The 14,716-nt window shown below is 33.9% G+C and overlaps 1 protein-coding gene across 11 annotated transcripts in view; it reads left to right on the top strand.

Annotated features, from left to right (window-relative positions):
- The window catches only part of CLOCK (clock circadian regulator), a 137,411-nt gene that overhangs the window by 81,101 nt on the left and 41,594 nt on the right, over window positions 1-14,716 (top strand). For all 11 annotated transcript variants that reach the window (XR_010024413.1, XM_063107287.1, XM_063107282.1 and 8 more), the window contains 6 exons: window positions 601-690; window positions 6,887-7,007; window positions 11,100-11,213; window positions 11,351-11,469; window positions 13,233-13,315; window positions 13,517-13,623. Coding sequence is in view for 10 of the 11 variants with exons in the window: in XM_063107287.1 (XP_062963357.1) it covers window positions 601-690; window positions 6,887-7,007; window positions 11,100-11,213; window positions 11,351-11,469; window positions 13,233-13,315; window positions 13,517-13,623 (634 nt within the window). In the remaining variant the exon portion in view is untranslated. The remainder of the gene's footprint in view (window positions 1-600; window positions 691-6,886; window positions 7,008-11,099; window positions 11,214-11,350; window positions 11,470-13,232; window positions 13,316-13,516; window positions 13,624-14,716) is intronic.

Here is a 14,716-nt window from a genome sequence, read left to right as displayed (position 1 = left end):
TCGTGACTCTTTACCTGTTACTCTTCCCCCCCACCCCCACCCCACAGCATATCTGTTCACTTATCTTAACAAGTTCAAGGAATTGTTGTGATTGTTGTGTCTTCTTCCCCAACCCCCCAAATCCTTATGTCTTAACCTGGTATTCAAGATCTTTTATCATCTGACCTTAGCCTAGTTTTTCAGTTTAATTTTCTACCTCTCCCTTTCACTTTATTCCTTATATATCTCCCTACTCTTAAATCATATACCTCTCTGTTATCCAAAACAATGATAAAGTTTTCTTTTGTGTACATAAAACATATTATTGATGGTGTGTGTACTTTGGAGATGTTAGCCTCTTCAAGTAAGTCATAGTATATGTATGGTTGTATCATATAATATACATAGTGATAAAGGCAGAACATGAGTCTCTATCTTTTAGAAACCCCAGAGAGTGATTTTTTTTCCCCTGGAAGAATTTAAAAATGGACAGTATACTAAGGGATACAGTGCTCTGGATATTTCTCCTTTAAGCCCTTTGTCATTTAGCTTAGATTTTTATTTCTGTCCTGTGAAATACTTTTTTCTTTATATTTAACTGACCATTATGTTTAATTTCAGGCTCTTGATGGTTTTTTTTTAGCAATCATGACAGATGGAAGCATAATATATGTGTCTGAGAGTATAACTTCATTACTTGAACATTTACCAGTAAGTATAAAAATTCTATAATTTCTTTCTTATTTAATGCCTATTTTAAATGTTCTAAAGCACTAGAAAGTGGACCTTGAGAGCAATGTTGAACAATAGTTAAATGTTGGGGCTGAGAGTTCTAAATATGTCTTTGTTTTAGCATGGCTGTGTTTTCTCAGGTCAGTCATGAACCTCTCATCTGTAGTAACTTCATTCAACTGCCACTGTATTCTTCCTGTCTTCTTTATTCTAACATAAAGAAGATGAAGATGTTTTATCACTGAGAATATCTTGAGAAGAACTAAATTTTTATTGAGGTACTTGTTGCAGCTAGGAAAGAACTTGTAAATTATTTTCTCGAATGATTTAACTAAAATGACACATTAAAAGCAGTAGACACAACTTTCATGTTATATGACTTGAACTGATAATGTCATAATGGCTATATTCAATTTCTTATCAATATGACTGAAAGGGTAGAGAATTAGAAAAGAAGCATATTGTATAATTCTGGTTAGGCTGGTCAACACCTGAATTGTGTGTTTGTTTTTTTACTCAACATATATATATTGAACAACTACTCTGTGCCAGATACAGTGCTAGGTGCTCTGCTATAATTGATGGTTTTTTTTTTTTAATGAATTTGCAGTTTTTATTTAATATATAATGTTCTTATCTAAGGTGGGCTTGTGATATAAATATTCTAAAGTTACTTATAAATTACTCTTAAAATGCCCATCTCTTGAAAATTTATAACAATGCAAAGTAAACTGTTCTTTAAATGTCTCTTTTAAGAGATATTGAAAAGTGGTTTTTCCTTCCCTCTGGTTATTCAGCTACTTCATACTTTGTAAAGAGAATGGACTCTACACTTAAAAGGCCAGACTCTAAAAGGGTAATTTTTTTTTTTTTTGGCTGCTGGCCAGTATAGGGACCTGAACCCTTGACCTTGGTGGTACCAGCACTGCACTCTCCTAAGTGAGCTCACCAGCTAGCATAAAAGGGTAATTTCTTACTGAAAGCTAGCCAGTAATTAATTTGCTAATTTCTTTGATTCCCATAGAAAATGACTTGACTTTACTTAGTTTTTCGAGAAGCTTTCTTTTCCAGTAAGCTCAAATAGTAGGAGATAAGCCCAACATCTAAAAAATTGAGTCAAGCATAAAGTTATAGCCACATGTAAGTAAACTAGCATGAGCAGAGAAAAGGACAGACTGATTAACTGAATTTTCTGGGCAACTCTTTTTTAAAATATATTTGCATAGCAAGAAAACCCAGGGAAAGAATTCCTTTATATAAAGGATTAAGATATGGTTAAGTAATTGAAAGCAACTATACTCAATAAATACTTTAAAACCATATATTATTGTATTGGTTTTTCTTTCAGTTGTATATTTATAGAAACTATGTAATCTTTCATCATAATCGGAGCATCATTTACAATGTGTTCACTCTTTTCTTTAGCCTGCTTCTTGGTGCTTTCCTAGAAATCCATTTAAAATGAAATACCTTTGCTCTCTATTTTCCTGTTACCTTACACATACTGCCATAATGACACTTAGAGTGATTTGTAATTTTCTGTTTATTTGTATAGTTATGGTAGTTGTAAGCTTCTTAAAGGCAGGGACTTTATATCGACAGGAGATAGCTAGTTTCTCAGAGAGGTACTCCATGATTATTTATTGAAGGTATGAGAATGAGTAGGCTATTTGATGTAGCTTTTTAAAAATATCCCTTCCTAATGGCACACTGGTGGTAAATCTTTAATGAGGGAACTTTTAATTGCATTTTGAAATAGATTACATATGACAGATCTAATTGGAATCAAATGTTTGATCATTAACATTCCTCCCCTCAATAAAAACTATCCTCACCTTTCCATTCTCTCTTGGATATTTTTTTGGAAACTTTAAAAATTTTAGAACTATTTTTAGATTTATGGAAAAATCAAGAATATATACAGAGAGTTACTATATGTCCTGTACCCAGTTTCCTCTGTTATTAACATCTTCTGGATTTTTTTGTTTGTGTCATCCAAGAAATGTAGACTGGCAGGTGAATTTTTGGGGCAAGGGAGATGGCTGCTGATCCAATAGACCCATTTCATCCCATACTGAATTAATAGTATACTTTATTAAAAACAGTTTTTGCTGCCCTCCAGTTGCTTATGATGCTTTCTTCCTTCATATCACTGACATTGCTGAATTGTATGTTATTTGATGGTTTGAAAACATAAAACAAAAAGCTTGCTTTGAGAAAATTAAATAATCCTTGTTTAGGATCAAACACAATAAGAAAAAAATGTGATTATCTGTTTTAGTTGTCATTAAAAATTAAACTATAACAGGTGCTAAACAAAAGGTTTAAAACAACTGTATCCCTTTCTTGGTGTTTTAATATGCATACCTATTTTGTCTAAAAGAGAATTTTGGCTCTTGCTTAGATTTGCTTAGAAAAAAGAGCAAATCCCTGAATTAGGCTTCAGTGTTTATAATTCAGTTCTGTTGAATAATTAAAAGTTGTCATTTAATCAGTGGTCAGTGTGACTTAAAATTTTGAATTTAAATTTTAAATCTAACTATAAAATTATAAGACTGATTCTGTAAGTTCCCTGCAAACCCCATTTTCTTAACTTTGTCACCTCATTTTTGTCACTTTGAAAGTTTAGTAATTTCATAATGAAATTAATTGAAGTACATTTTAACCTAGTGTTCCTAAAGGGGTACTTCAGAGTTCATGAAGAGATTTGTATTGTCTTTTAATTGTATTTTTCCATGAACTTTTTGAAGTACTCTCATATTTGTGGCTAATAATCAGGTATAAATGCTTTACTCATTTTGAGACTGGAAACAAAATTTATGGAATTTTTTTCTTGTGCTCTGGCTTTCTGTGACAAAATCATAGGATCATACACTTCAGTGCCAAAAGAGATTTTAGAGATCATTAACCCAGCCCCTTTACATTATCAACATAAAACATAAAGCCCAGAGAAATTGGACTTAATTGTATAACAATTTAGCAGAAGTGCCAGAATGCCAAGGTCAGGTCTCTTACTCTACTGCAAACTTAAAATTTGTAAAATTTTACTACCAAAGGTTGATTTCCTCACACTTGCTTATATGTGTTCTGAGAGAGAGTACTTTAAATTTGTAACCATGTAAATAGGGAAGATGATTAACCACACTACAGTCTAACAGAGCACGGGACTAAAAGTGCCACTATTGAGATACTGGTTGAGCCTTTCCTTTTCTACTCTCCTTAACTTGGTAATTTGGAAACAAAACCCAAGTGTGTTTTAGGAAAGTTAGTTTAGTCTTTGGTATAAAGTGCAGTATGCAAAAATATGATTTAGAATTTTTTGAATAGTTATATGATGATAGTGAAGGCTTATTTGGTAGAGCCAGAATTTTTGTCCCTGATGCGTATAGATAGGAGCACAGTTGTTTAAAAATATATTATAGGTTGAGTATCCCTAATCTGAAAATCCCAAATCTGAAATACTCGATAATTTTGAAACTTTTTTAGTTCAAAGGAAATGCTCATTGGAACATTTCAGATTTCAGATTTTCGGATTAGGGTGGCTGAACTGGTTAGTATAATACAAATATTCCAAAATCCAAAATTCAAAACACTCTGACCCCAAGCATTTCAGATAAGGGATACTCAACCTGTATATCCAAAATATGTTTGACATTTTTTCGAAGAAGCTTTCAGTCCTTTTCTAAGCAACTGTTGTCTGTAGGAGTCATTTGTTTAATTGTCAGTTGTTTACGTAAGAGAAAAGATCATTGGTAGTAGTTAATAATTTTCACTAAATGGTATCATTGACCTAATATAGAAAAGACAGAAAGGCTATTTATGTATGTCATAGAACTAAATCTGCAGGACCTACATTTCTTCTTTGTGAAAATGATTGAGAGAGATAAAAGGATTCAGATAGTACCATTTTCTTTTCTTTCCTTTGAATTATGTTTGAGAACTGAGTGGATGTTGTGTCAACATCAGGTATGATCAGCCCCATTTAGAGATTTAAGTGTAGTGGTAATGGAAATTTGACACAAAGTGGCAGGAGGAGCTGAGTGGTGGGGAAGCAGTGCTTGTGATCATAGTACTCTCTATACTAACAATTTGTATTCTCTCTATGAATATGAAACATCCTATGAATTTACAGATGGAAAAGCAAAGGTAAAATAGTTCAAATCATAATTTACTGAAATAATAGTAGAAGAAATTGTCAGTAAGAACAAATAATAGTAGAAAACTATAATCATTCTCAAAATGAAAATTTTAGTTCTTATTTCAAATTGGTGTCTTATTTTTTATCAAGACTTTTCTGCATTAATGTCAATGCCTATATTTTGATATTTTATTTTATAAAAGCGATTTTCTGACATTTCTGTTATTTGTGCCTGAATTTTCAGTTTATTCCTTCAATTCTTGAGTCTTTTCGGAATTCCAGAAGAATTCCGTATTAAAATACATATATTGCAAGTGGGGGGAGTTTGGGAACTAGCTGTACATTTCTGCTTAGTTTCTCTGTAAACCTAAAACTGCTATAAAGTCTATTACTTAGAAATAAATAAATTGACAGTGGACTAGGTGGGTGGCAAGCAGCAATAGATCTTATTCTCCTTTGAATACTCAGCACCTGGCCCAGGTGTTAAATAAATGAATGATATTATGTGTTCAATAAAATAATGAGACCTCAAAAAAATATATATATGTATTTCTGGTATGGCTGCCCCTTAAGCCATTATCAAATACCTCCTTAGTCAAAATCATTTACTATACTAGTAACTGTTAATGCAAGGCACAGTGTTAATGTGCCTTGATTTGAAAGGAGGAAGGTAAAGGTATCAGTTGATAGGATCCTTTTATTCTCTCACCGGGCAACAGGACATAGACATTGAAATATAACCAACAGATACTTGTTATGGTAAATGGAAAATGAATGATATGAATAAGTACTAAAGTAATTTTATTATTTTTATTGTGGATTTTTGTGCTAAGGGAATGCTTGTTTGAAGGAAATCATTTGAACTAGTCTTTGAAAGATGGAGGATACAGACAAGTGGAGAGATGGGGGAAGGCCTTTCTACTTCATAGGATGGACTTGAAGAGATAGAGAAAAGACAGAGGAAAGGATGTGAATGTATGGCTTGTATGGAGAGTAGTAAAACACCCCTTTCTCATCTCCCACCATCCCCAGAGGCTTTCTTTGTTGTTGTTGTTGTTATTTGTCTTGTTGTTGTTTTTAAGTAGTGGAGCTCTTCAAACAAAATCTTTACAAACATATAAAATACAAACAAAATAAAAGTGAACCTGCTTTGGTTGAATGCAGGGGGAAAGACCCTTAGCCCTGCCTTCATAGCCGCTTTTCACTTCCTCTGCCCTATGCTATACTTGAGATACCACATCAGTATCCCTAGGATTCCACAGAGCGGTTTGAAAATGTAGAGAAACCAAGTAGAGTGGACTGGATTCAGTAGAAAAGTGGAAAGCACTTAAATTTTTTTTGTCAGTGGTACTTAAGGATAGGAACTGTCTTTGATTCCACAGCTATGCACATTGTAGGCAACCTGATGTTTGTCAAATTACTTGATTAATGAATCAATTAAAGACATATATTGGCAAGAATAAAATGCTTAACATATTAGTTACCCTTTTGGGGCGAATGGTAAGCTAAAAGTAAGGCACAAAGGGATACAGGATAGATGCCTGGAAAAGATGAAATAGAAAAGAAAGGACACATTGGACAACTGAAATGACACCAAAGTCAAATCTCCTCTTCGTTTGGCCTATGACTAGTCCTTTGTAGTAGTATATACCACCATCGTTTACATTAGGCTTGAATATATGAGAAGGCTATGCTAGTAGCCAGAGATTTTTCTAACTAACTCTCTTAGTCCTGTTATACTTTAAAATGTTTAAATTTGGTGAAACTCAGCTTTACAAGTAATTTATCAAGCTTTCAGGGTCATATTGATCATGGAACTGATGACACTAGTATTAGAGGCATGAGGGTAATATCCTTCTTTCAACTTTTCAATCTTGGATTTTGAGATGTGGTTTGTAACTTGGCATTTGTTAGTTTTCACAGATAATTGAAAGTTAACCATATGCTCCTTTGTTGTTTAATAGTGATTATACACTTTAGTAATAAATGTCTCTTAAATCATTAAAATTATTTTACTTTTTAAAATTTCTTTTTCAGTCTGATCTTGTGGATCAAAGTATATTTAATTTTATCCCAGAGGGGGAACATTCAGAGGTTTATAAAATACTCTCTACTCATCTACTGGAAAGTGATTCATTAACCCCTGAATATTTAAAATGTAAGTAGTAGCTGTTAAGCAAAAAGTCAAAAGTTGTATTTGGTAGCACTGTCTTTTACTTTTACAAGTTTTTGAAAAACACAGATATGTTTAACTAGATTAACATAAAGCATTGTTTTATTTACCCTATTAAGTCCTTTTAAATATTAAAAAAGTATGTAAAATGTAACTATGACTGTATTAGAAGTCTGAAATTTATTCCAGTATATTGAAATTCTATCCTGTTTGTTATAATAAATTGGGACTACAGTTATTGCTATAAAACTGTATTTTACACAAAAATGGAACCTGGCAATATATTCTTAATTTTTAAATAACATCATCTTATAGTCAATGGGAGAAAATGAAACATTCTAATTTTCCCCATTGTTAGCCAATTGGACACCAAAATTGTGGAAAAAATTTTGTATTTCTTTTTAAATTATTAAATGTAAAAATAAATTGCCTACTTTATTAATTAAGCAGAATTAAACAGTTATTTATTGGCTGTATCAAATGTGCCAGGCACTTGTGCTATATCATAAAAGTGCCAAGAATAGTGAAAAATAGTTTCTGCTGTCAAGAAACCCAAAATGTTAAGGTCTAATTAGACATTTTTACTAGGTTTGTTGGGCTAATTAACTTGACCAGACCACCTCATTTTCTTTATTACCCTGTGTAAAATCCAAAATTGTTACAGCACTATATTTGGCCATTAACTGTTAGATAATTTCTTTAACCAATTTTTCATGATTTTTTATTTTGTCTTATCTGGTAATACTGACATTATCATCTTAAAAGTTCTTTGTATTTGAACCCTCAAATTCTATAGCACATTACCTATCTAAAAATTGAGATACACACAAGTTTGTATATATGTATATCTTCGATAAGAATAGATAACCTTTCAGAGGGAGTTGTGAAACACTAGAGACCGGGAGAACTCATTCGAGGCTTATTTATAATTGTCTTAAAATCAACTTTGTATGACATTGACCAATAGGCCACTCTCATATGGTACTTAGGAGAAAGATTTGGGCTGGGTATAATAGATGTAAAAGCTAGTTATATACCTTTAAGTGGTATCTGAAGACATGGATTAAATGGCTTTGCTTGAGGTAAATATATAGAACAAGTAGAGAAGAAATAGAAAGGTGGAACCCTTGGAGATAGCAACAGGAGGTCAAAGGAGAAGAAGTTCACTTTAGACACCCTCATAAGGGCAGAATTGGCAGAACTGAATAAAAGCCTCTGGCAGAAAGGCAGCATTTAGGCTTCTGCTTCTAATGTCAGAGGTGAGGATGGCAACAATACTTTTTGATAGAGGAAAGTCTTAATTTAAATGCCTTGCTGATTCCCTAAACAACTGATACATAAAAAAAGTTCTCCCTCCAGAAAAACAGTGTTTCATGCCAAAGGAATAAGCATGAGTTAAGATGCAGGAAAATTGCTCAGAAAATTCAGTAGGTCATGTTGGCTATAATGAAGGCGAGGTGGTACAGATGGTGTGATTTGTGTCTAGAGAAGGAAATAGGGGCAGAATTCTAAAGGGCCTAATATTTCATCCTAAGGAGTTTGATTTTTATTTTTTACGCAGTGGAGAGCCACTGAAGATCTGAGTGATTTTGTAGTTTGGGAAAAAAAAAATCACTCAGGTAAATGGTAGAAGATCTCTGTCTTACTGAGTTTTCTGTTGCTTATAACAGAATACCTAAAATTGAATAATTTATAAAGAAACAGAATTTAATTCTTAAAGTTTTGGAGGCTTCGAAGTCCAAGGTTGAGGGGGCACATCTGGCTACCGCCTTCTTCCTGATGGGGACCCTGCAGAGTCCCGAGGCAGCTCAGGGCATCACATGTCGAAAGGGCAAGAGTGTGCTCATGTGCTGGCTTTCTCTCCTTATAAAGCCACCCGTCTACTCTCATAATAACCCATTAATCCATGAACCCATTAATCCACTAATGGATTAATCCATGCATGAGGCTGTGTTCTCATGATTCAGTTGCCACTTAAAGGCCTCACCTTTCAAATACCATAGTCGGATTTCCCACCCTCTTAATATTGTTACAATGGGAATTAAATTTCAAATATGAGATTTCCCCATAACAGTCTCTTTGGGGAAGGCTAGAAAGAAAACTTGTAGTAGTAGGGTACCTACCCCAAGGTTACCTAGCGTCTGCTTCATAAAGACAGAGGCCTTCTGTCTGGGAGTTGAGTGAGGTCGCTTGATTTCTCTGTCATGGTGGCTAAAGTCAGGCTCTGCTCATCTGGTGAGATTTCCTACTACACAAATCAAGTGATAACTTAGTGGAGTTACACATTAGTTTTGTTCCTAGGAACCCCAAGATCAGTTAAGTACAACCCAGAGATCTCATGGGTTAGATCATTCCAGTGACCGAGCTGGCCCTGCTGCCTGGTATAGTAACTATGCCCACTTTTCCTGTGACAGATGTCCCACCTCCATGGAGGTTCAGGTCTTCATTGCAGTGGAAGCATCTCTCACCTAAGCGTCTCTGTCCTAGAGAGATTAACAGTTCATTGCTTATAAAAGTTGCTGTCTCTTTCATCATCTGATTTGGGAGATACAACCCAGGGGGTGGTGGGACTGAAAAAAATGGTCCAGACTGGGGACAGAAAGAAAAAGTGTATAATCTTAGCATTAGAAGTAAGGTTGAGACGAGAGTATATGAGTGTTAAGTAGGTAAACTTGTTAAAACTTGATGTTAAGCACAGGTGACCAGGTGGCTAAGTATCTCAGTGGGGAAAATTTTGGGAAGAAGACAGTTAGATTTTGAACCTGTTGAGTTGACAAAGCCCTCTGTCATGATAATGACAGAAGAGTATGAGCTGGATGTAGTGAGTGAAGAAAAAGTGTTACTAGTCCTGAAATAATATGATTAAAGTAGTAGTATTAGTCTAAGGGTAGTAGGCAAGGATGAATCCAAGTGGCAAGAGTGTGGAGGCATAATGAATAAATTTTGCAGTTACCTGAATGCACGGTAATTTGCAGCTGCATTAAATTGGGTATACTGGGTGCTCAGTTAAAAAAAATGACTTATGAGAGCTTTCTTGAGAAGTAAATAGCAGGTCCTGGTAACAGATTTGTTTTGGGACTTGTGATGGGACGAGAGGGGAGACCAAATTGATACGGTTTCTAACTTGAGAAATAATCATACATAGGATAAAGTCAGGGGTGTGAGGGGAGAGCTGACTTAGGAAGAAAGAGGGATAAATTACTTTCAAATATTTTGAGTTTAAGTTACTGATGGGACAATCGAGTGGAAATGTTCTGAAAGCAAATAGTGATATGAGACATTGTTTTACCTAAAATATTACGGTTGAGGAGAGAGATTTAGTAGTAAATAAGCTTACAAAGTTCAGTCATTTTAACCTTTGTGGAAGCCCCTAGTTTGAAAATGGATTAGTAGCAGAGACAGGAATAGTCAATAAGGTAGAAAGGTAAGTTCATGCTATGGGAGTGATGGAAGAGTGAGTTTTCAGAAGAGGTAGAAACAATGAGGAAAACCCATTGAAGTCGACCATACAAATATTAGTTATCTTTAAAAGAGTAATTGCTGTAGAGGTGTGAGTGCATGAAGTTAAGAGAAATTAATGTATAGAAACTGGAGCACATAATAAAAAGGAAGGAGATCTGTGATACTAAAATATTAGCATGAAAAACCCTTTGTTTGAGATGAGAAGACCTGAGCAAATTTAAAAGTAGAAAGTAAGGACTTAGCTAAAGAAGGAAAGGAATGAATAACAGTAGTGTGACCCTGGTCCTAGAGAACATAGGAGATTGTTGAAGGTAGAGATGGAAGCATTAGCTTTAGAAGGGGAAGAAAAATCTTTCTTTGAAATTAGTGTGAAGAATGAGAAGGAAGGGCAGATAAAAATGGGGAAACATAAAGTTGCTTTTATCAGAAGATTTGTTTTCTCTGTTAAGGACAAGGTGAGGTCATCTCCAAAGAGTATTTTTATAGACTAAAATGTCATTGAGGACTTCTTTCGGAGAAAATAATGGTTGTAAAACATATCTTTTATCATATTTCATGTGATGCATCATTCATTGTGATATATGACAAATACATGATTTTTATCTCTTGTTTCAGCAAAAAATCAATTAGAATTCTGTTGTCATATGCTTCGAGGAACAATAGACCCAAAGGAGCCATCTACCTATGAATACGTAAAATTTATAGGAAATTTTAAATCTTTAAACAGTGGTGAGTTAAAATGATTCCCTTGCAACGTATTTTAACTTGGTGTTTTTCGAAGCTCTTAAACACATAGCTATTTGAATATCAGTAACATCTAGGTTTTACTGGAGTAACTAATGATACATATTTCCTCATTCTTTTAGTATCCACTCCAGCACACAATGGTTTTGAAGGAACTATACAACGCACACATAGGCCTTCTTATGAAGATAGAGTTTGTTTTGTAGCTACTGTCAGGTTAGCTACACCTCAGTTCATCAAGGTATGTTTCTAGTTTTGTTTTCCAAAGGGGATTTCAGTTCATATTATGAGAATTGTCTTTATATAATTTTTTGTTGCCTCCAGAATGACTGAAACTTCCTGCCAACATTGAAGTAGTAATGGCTGTGAGTCATTAAATATGCATGATCATAATATTTTTGAAATAGTTATCAAGGCACTCAATTAGATTATATTACTAATTTTTAAAATATATATTCTTTTTAGTTAGCTAGTGGTTATATATCACCATTGCCTTACTTTTATGCAGAATTTTATGATGTTTTTGCATGTAGTTCACTACCTTCATTAAAAGGGAAAGTCCAAAAATTAGTAATTTTTAAAAGATTGTTTTTGAAATTTTCTTTTGAAATGTACAAATGGCTTTTAACTATATATAATTTGCCTTTTCAATTTTAAAATTTTATTAGATAATTTATTTTTATTTCCTGGGCCCAACAAGCAAATGATTAGTAAAGAAGTGGAGAAGTGAAATAAATAGTTCAACCACTAGAAAGTAGCTGAAAAGAAGAAGCCAGGTTAAGATTTAAAATTTAAGGAGACACCATAGTATAGGAAAGAGTGCTGAATTAGCACTTAGAAAATCTTAAACCAGTCTTGCTCTTGATCTTAGGAAATAATAGCAGTGGCTAACATTTGAGTGCTTACCACATGTATATACCTTACATGCATTGTCACATTTAATTCTTATGACTCTATGAGACAGATGCTGTTATGGTCCCACTTTATGTATAAAGAAACTGAAGCTTAGGGAAATTAAGTTACTTGCCCAAAGTCTCAGCTATTAAGTGATAGAACTGGGACTTGATTCTAACTTCTTTTTCTCTCAAAGCCCAAGCTCATAACTATTACATTTGTGCTGTGGAAGGTCATTCAAGGACATAGCCTCAGGCTGTAATACATTGTTCAGAATGATCGGAGTCTAGGGTTACTGTGTGAGGGGAGTAGGGATAGTGGGAGGTAAGGTCAGAAAAGTAAGCAGAGGCCAGAAATCAAATTTGTTTTTTTCTTTGTTTATTTCTTCATGCTGAAGAGATTTTAGCATGATGAACCATTGAAGGTTTTTAAGCAGAGAAAGTATATAATTATATTTGAGTGTTAGAAGGTATTTGTGGTCCCAGAATAGAAGATGAATTGAAGGACAGGGAAGCTGGTGAGATGCCATAGCAATAATGTGAATCAGTGTTGATAGGGGTCTAAACTAAGGCACCGAAGATGGATGGAATGGGATAGGTTTTTTAAATATTTAGAAGGTGAAATTGGAAGGGTTTAGTAGTGGCCACGAAGATGATGAAAGGTAAAAACAAGAGTGTGTTATGACTATCAGATTTCTGGACTGTACCATTACAACAGGTATGTGTCCATGAATGAGATGGCAAATTGTGTAACTGGGTTTGAAAAGTAAGGCAATTTGTTCATTTTAGGACATACTGAGGTTGAGATGTGTAAGGACATCCAAACAGTTATAAAAATGAAGCTTTAATTCAGGAGAGAGTCTGAATTCAGAATTAGGGTTTATAGGCATGTGAGTGAATGGATAATATGTAGATTGAGAAGTACTCACCCAGAAGCCTGCATCTGAGAGTTATTTATTGCCACATTCTTTAGTACTAGAAAATTAAAACATGTTAAAAATTGGGTTAGGGAAAAGTTATCTAATAATGACTTTCATGTCTAGCAATATTTAAGATTCTTTTAAGGATATAGGAAAGTATTTATAAATTTTAATTATTAATTTATTTGTAGGAAATGTGTACTGTTGAAGAACCCAATGAAGAATTTACATCTAGACATAGTTTAGAATGGAAGTTTCTATTTCTAGATCACAGGTAATTACATTTTTAAATTCCATAAAAAGATAATAGTCATAATTCTTGAAATTAATGGATTTCAGGGATAAACTTTTTTTCTAATCAGGACTTTCAAATCTGTTTTTTTTTTTTCAAAAAAATAAAGCCCCCAAAATTGATTTCTAGTTGAAGTATTTCTTATTATGAAAAGTTATATTGATTGTTTTATATGTAATTTAGGGCACCACCCATAATAGGATATTTGCCATTTGAAGTTCTGGGAACATCAGGCTATGATTACTATCATGTGGATGACCTAGAAAATTTGGCAAAATGTCATGAGCACTGTAAGTAGATTTTAATAACTTTTAAAATCTTATAAACAGAAATTCTGTTCTGTTAATGGAATTTATAATTATTTTTGTATTTTTGAAATGTACTGGAAGATTTTACTCTCTCTATGTAACCAATCTAGTAGGAATCATAGATCAAGTTTAAATTAAACTTGTTTTACATATTTCAATTTATAATAGTAAGTGCAGTTTTATAATGTGGCATCTAATACACGTTCTGATGTGTATAAACTCTACATCTGGAGTAAGAGAAGTAGATTCCTTTGAAAATTGCAATACTATGCCAAACTGTTAGAATACTATTTTATAAATTTTGATTTCCAGGCGTATAAATCTTTCCAGGAGCTAGGTACACATTTGGAGAATCTGTTTGAGAAAGCTCATAGTAAGTACTGGGTGTTACCTGGCATTCATTATTGTTAGCAGCAAGAGCATTATTGTCCCATTGTGCCAGGAGCTGTTTTAAACACTTAATGTATATTATCCCCATTATTCTTTACCACAGCCCTGGAAGGTAGATACCAGTACTACCACCATGAATGTATTAGTCCATTTTGTTGCTTATAACAAAATACTTGCAACTGGGTGATTTATAAAGAAAACAAAATTTATTGCTTACAGTTTCTGAGACTGGGAAGTCTAGTGTCCATTTTGTGGTGATGACAGTGACCCAGTGGTCTCACATTGCAAAATGATGGAAGCAGAGAGAGCAGAGAAAGAAAGACAGACTCTCCTCTCTCTCCTTTTAAAGCCCTCAGAACCATGCCCCTGACCACCATTTTTAACCCATTCACTACTGCACGGTTTTACAATCCTTTCAATTACCGTAATAGGATTTCCCACCCTCTTCACAGTTACAGTGAGGGCTAAGTTTCTAATACATAAAACTTGGGGGACACAATTCAAGCTTCAGTGAGTTTTGGGGGACATAATTCAATCCACTACAGTGAGTAAATTGAGACACAGTAAAGCTCAGTAACTCACCCACAATCCCAAAGCTAGTCTTTGTTTATGAAGTTTGTTTTAATGATAGGTTTTATTTCCTTCTCTGATATTCCCCCCAAATCCTACCCTCTTGGTGTTCTAT

Source organism: Cynocephalus volans, chromosome 9, assembly GCF_027409185.1.
Source record: "Cynocephalus volans isolate mCynVol1 chromosome 9, mCynVol1.pri, whole genome shotgun sequence".
NCBI lineage: Eukaryota > Metazoa > Chordata > Mammalia > Dermoptera > Cynocephalidae > Cynocephalus > Cynocephalus volans.
The sequence above is the reverse complement of the archived record's forward strand: the minus strand, read 5'-3'. Positions and strand labels throughout refer to the sequence as shown.